The 5,588-nt window shown below is 38.3% G+C and overlaps 1 protein-coding gene across 1 annotated transcript in view; it reads left to right on the forward strand.

Annotated features, from left to right (window-relative positions):
• The window catches only part of klf5l (Kruppel like factor 5 like), a 29,794-nt gene extending 24,636 nt beyond the window's left edge, over positions 1–5,158 (forward strand). The window contains exon 4 of the mRNA XM_028596097.1: positions 4,441–5,158. Coding sequence (XP_028451898.1) covers positions 4,441–4,619 — 179 coding nt within the window. The 3' untranslated portion in view covers positions 4,620–5,158. The remainder of the gene's footprint in view (positions 1–4,440) is intronic.
• The last annotated feature ends 430 nt before the right edge of the window (positions 5,159–5,588 follow it).

Genomic DNA, 5,588 nt, shown 5'->3' on the forward strand with positions numbered 1-5,588 from the left:
AGACGTATTACGTTTCTCAGCTGCCACATGAAGTAAACAAACACAGCTGCGTTAATTTCGTTAATTTTTTTTAACGAGTTAAATATTACAAAATTAACGCAAAAATGAACGCGTTAATTTTGACAGCCCTAATATATATATATATATATATATATATATATATATATATATATATATATATATATATATATATATATATATATATATATATATACAATAAAAAGTGAGAAGACTAACTACATATAACAAATCACTGCAGACTAAATGAGTGCAAACTCTCTTAGCTGAAAAAGTAAATCATGTTACATCTATATTTTAGTAATTGTTCTCCTTTAGACAAAGGAAAATGAAAGCATGTACAGATGGGTGGAGGAGTAGGTTTTCACCTGACCTTTTGGCAGCTTTTTTAGGAATATATACCACTGAAGTATGTTTGTTCTTCGTGTGTGTTTGTGTGTGTGTACATATGTGTCATATTTCACCAGCCTATTTGCTAGTCTTGAGCGATAATGGTCTAAGAGAGGCGGCTGTGCTTTTGACCCCGACAGTGCAGCTATAGAGCAAAACCAAACACACCTGCAGCTCGAGAGCTATGGCCTTTTTATATGGAGACATTTTTACTCCACCTCTACACACACATCAAGAGCGGTTAACTCTAGAAACAGGATATTGTCCTGATAGGAGGCTGGAGTTCCTCTGAGCCTCTGATGTGTTGGGTTTAGGTGCTTGTTGGATAAAAGTTTGTTTGTTTGTTTGTATGTATGTACCCAATCACCAAGGCATATTCCATGTAATTACACTACTATGGTAATAAACTGCTTTCTGTTTCTGTTCTGTTTAAAAAAAGGCTTCCTGGGTTTAATCGTGTCGGGTTAGAGGAAATACTCCAAACGTGTTTATAACTCACTTTTAGATTTCTTTTTTTTTCTTAAATATTTGACTAGTAAGGATGAGATATTTTAGAAATATGCCATTTTAAGAGACTCCCACACAAAAACACACTTTCTGCTATACTTGTTTTTTTGTTCTTTCTATCACCTGACCCTCCCCGTGTGCTCTTTGGACCCCCTTGTTCTGCTAATGGCTGTCACTGAGTGATTGATGTTCAACAGCAGAAGCTATCTAATCAGCACTAACGAGGCCCATACTGGTAATGAGCACTTGATGGCCCAAACCGCCAAAGACATTCCCTCGACACTGGCTAATAAAAGAGTTTCCTCTGGGATTTTCAGCCAGGGACGCAGTGTAGAAATTACATTTGGTGACATTAAACATCTATGGGAAAACATCTGACCAAAAAAAAAACTAAAATCAACATTCTTCTTTAAAAGGATGGAGGACATTGAGTTAACACTTGACTTAACAAATTATTTTAAAATATATTACTTTTAGTCCTTGTTGAGGGAAAAACCAATGATAAATACAAACTGGATCCTTTATATTCTGAAATGATGCACTTTAAGATGAAAGTTTATGGCTGTTGCTGAGTGATTGATGTTCAACAGCAGAAGCTATCTAATCAGCACTAACGAGGCCCATACTGGTAATGAGCACTTGATGGCCCAAACCGCCAAAGACATTCCCTCGACACTGGCTAATAAAAGAGTTTCCTCTGGGATTTTCAGCCAGGGACGCAGTGTAGAAATTACATTTGGTGGCATTAAACATCTATGGGATAACATCTGACAAAAAAAACAACTAAAATCAACATTCTTCTTTAAAAGGATGGAGGACATTGAGTTAACACTTGACTTGAACAAATTATTTTAAAATATATTACTTTTAGTCCTTGTTGAGGGAAAAACCAATGATAAATACAAACTGGATCCTTTATATTCTGAAATGATGCACTTTAAGATGAAAGTTTTCCCAAAAAACAGAGATTTAAAACTTTGTTAAGGACATGAAGTCTTTTACTTTTGGCTCTGGAAAGTACCAAACCCCAGTTTAAGGAATTTGGCTTCAGCAGATTTGTATTGTTTTGTTATCTCCTTCTCAGTTTGGTTTGTGCTCATGCCTTGCGTTGATTCTCAGACATTAATTTCCACCTCGGCTATGAAAGATGACATTTTCTTTCCTGTTGCGTGCCCGCCTTTTCAACTGAGCTTTTATTCTTTTGTTGATCATTAGCTCACTGTTTGGCAATAGCACGTTGTGGCACAGCAGAAAAATGTCAGTGTTTGGGTGGAGTAGGATAAGTGTTGTTTTAAGATTTACGTGGCTCGTTATTCTCTAGGGCTTTGAATTTCCATTTAAAGGTTCACTCTTTTCATACCTTCTCATCCAGGACTACCTTATACTTATGAAACAATAGTATATGCTTTTATTTATGAATGCATTTCCTTCCTCATTCAACATTTGGTTGAGTATTTTAAACTGTAGCATTGTTTCTTTCTATGCTTGCAAGCGTGAGATCTAAATAAAATAGGCACACATTCATCAAACATTGCTCCATAGTTCGACTACTGGTCAAAAACTCCACAAGGCACCTCTAGCAAAGCCTGCTGCCAAAACCGGAAGCAATTACTGTTGGCGTGTCTTTGTCTTACCAGTGTGGCTGCCAGATTAAAACTCACACAGCCTGTCTTTGTAAACGACCAATGTTGTCATTTAGCTATGAGGGACAATCCAGCTCCAGGTCCTGTATTTTCCTAAGCACATCCTGATTTTTACATCCTGAAGTTTCCACTGGGCAGCATTTTCTCACATACAGGACATTTTTCAGTAGGTACAGAAGAAACCCTTCGAGCATATTGGCATTTACTCCGGTGTGAAATAAATTCAAAGAATACATTAGTTGGTCAGATATCTGCTTCTTGTGAAGAATGCAAATTGCCTCAGTCATAAATGAATAACTTTACAAACGAAAGTTGTATCAGAGAGTAAGAATGTTTTTATTCCTTCTTTTTCGGGTATAAAAAAACTCAAGGCAGTCATGACCCATGAGCTCTCTCTCCCTCTCCCTCTACACACACACACACACACACACACACTTGGTCTGACAGTGACACATGTAACTGTAAAAAAGGTGTGTCCATTACTACAGTACACTCTATTACAGAGTGGGGTGGGATGGCACACACAGCAGTTACTGCTGTCAGCTCCTCACAAACTGCACTCCTCAGGAATTTGATAATTAAGCATGATTATTATTTTCATTTCATTAAGCATAATCTCGTGGTTGCAACGGTGCATTTGTTTTTTCATTCTGCAATGGTTTTGTGAATGAAGCAACCAAGTCCTCTATTGAGTCAAGTGAAGACATGAAAATCACTTAAATTAGACTTTTTATTTTTGGAGATCCCCTATTGTCTCTCTTTCTGACTCTCTAATCTAATGAGGAATACCACATAAATATTATTGTACGTGTTAACAGAGCAAAACAACCACAACATTTTGTTACATGCTCTTATGGGTGAGCCCATTGTCTCAAATGTAGCCCATTGTGATTTTATCTCGCCGTTCAGCTTAATGGAAATAAGCAAAGTGTTTACAAGAGGGAGCTGTGAACACTACAAGCACACACTGTCTCACCCACACTGCTAACTGCCATTTTAAAAATACCTAAAAACTGATTACCCCCCTTTAGAAATACAGCTACACACATTGTGTAGGCAGACACAGACTCAGGTTTTATTATGAAAGGACATTTTTGTCACCAATGTCATTGATGTGTTGACATCACTGTATTTGTCCAATAGGGCAGGTATAGACAAGTTGAGAACAAACCACCAAACAACAGCAACTACTGGTTATTTGGTAATTTTTCTTTCATTGTTCAACAGCCAATTCTCAAATTTAAGATATCAAAATGCATTTAACACCTCAACATGTAGAGTTTATAAAAAAGCTCCTGTTCGACTGCGTTGCCATACACACTATATATGATGATATGTTTGACAAAAAGAAGAATAAAGGTCACACATTGTTAACTGGGATAATTTATCAATTTTTAGCAAGTTTCAAGTCTTAGAAATAGATTTTCATAGCAAATCGATACAAACGGAAAACCAATCCCTGCCTGGAAGGAAGGAAATACTACATAATTCATAATTTTTTGCTATTTTACTACATAATTCATATTTTTTATGTAAAGCAATACAGGCATTTTGTAGTTACTTAGCTATATCATGCAAACCCATTTCATCTTTTCAAATATGCCATGGTATTAGCTCTGTCCCTGAGAAAATGTGGGTGAACAGTTTATAAGGTAACACACACACTGCTGAGGTGTCGTTGAGCAAGGCACTTACTGCAATGTGGCTTTTCAGTGACCAGCAGCACAACTGGATGCTGTCTGAATGAATCAGGGTGTTGCTGGAAATTAACATTGTAAAACAGACTAAATATACAAAAAGACACAACATGTTTGTTTTTCAAGTCTGAGAAAATGTTCTGTAAATTTCTAATCCCTCCATTCTGTCCTCCTCTCTCTTGCAGGTGAGAAGCCGTACCGTTGTACGTGGGAAAATTGTGACTGGCGTTTCGCCCGATCGGATGAGCTCACCAGACATTACCGCAAACACACCGGAGCCAAACCATTCAAGTGCGTCGCCTGCAGCCGCTGCTTCTCGCGCTCTGACCACCTGGCTCTGCACATGAAGCGTCACCAGAACTAACTTAGACATACCTGTATGTACAAACCATTGCGTAATCCCACGCAAATATAGCACTATCCATACATTACAGCCACCTGAACTTAACAGGCACAGTACCAAAATCATCCCTGTGCACCCATGTTTATTCTGGTGCTCCATGCTACCATACATTGAGCAATAACCGGCATCTAGCAGTATCCAAAGTAGGACAACAACAAACACAGATAGTCGTGTTTGCAGGTGGTGAACCAGTGATCATCATGTCTTTGTCGCTGCACCTACCAGTTTGTCAGGGTTTCCTGTTCAGTGAAGGGGTCTGAGGGAGATAGACTGAAACTCCTCTCTGTCATGTAAAAAGAGGCAGACTCCAGGGGCATCATTAATCCACCGTGCATACGCACAGATGTGTGCGTATGTAATGCGTAATAACATTGCCACGCAAAGTGTGGAATTTACCAACTTGTACTTACACTTAGGAATGTGTGTAAATATATAAGCACAGGTCTGGCCATGCTTACCAACAGAATCTAATGGTAGAATGGCGATACTACAAATAAAAAGCATTTAAAAGTGTCACAGTATACGTACCGCAATCAACATCCACATATGTCCTGTGTTTCTTTTATTAGAAAACACCCAGTTAGTCATTTGTCTTATTTTAAACAGACAAGTTGCCTAGTTGGTGTCAAACCCTATAAAAGACAGCTGTGACAAATGTTTGAAATATAGTGCAATGGCTTATCTTGGGTTATGGAGAGACTTGGCAAACAATGCGCTCAAAGATGGCGATCTGCTTGGCAAGGGCACAGATTGGCTTCTAAGTAGGTGCCGCTTCCCCAAAAATGTACTGCTGGATTTGTGACCCTCTCCCATGCAGCATTTTTTTCTTTTCTTTGTAATTCCTCCTGCATGGAGTGAACCAAACAATATTGTTGGTGGGATCCAACCTCATCTACCAGTACCTCCTTCTCTGTGTTTGAGAAGTTCCTC

Source organism: Perca flavescens, chromosome 13, assembly GCF_004354835.1.
Source record: "Perca flavescens isolate YP-PL-M2 chromosome 13, PFLA_1.0, whole genome shotgun sequence".
Taxonomy (NCBI): Eukaryota; Metazoa; Chordata; class Actinopteri; order Perciformes; family Percidae; genus Perca; species Perca flavescens.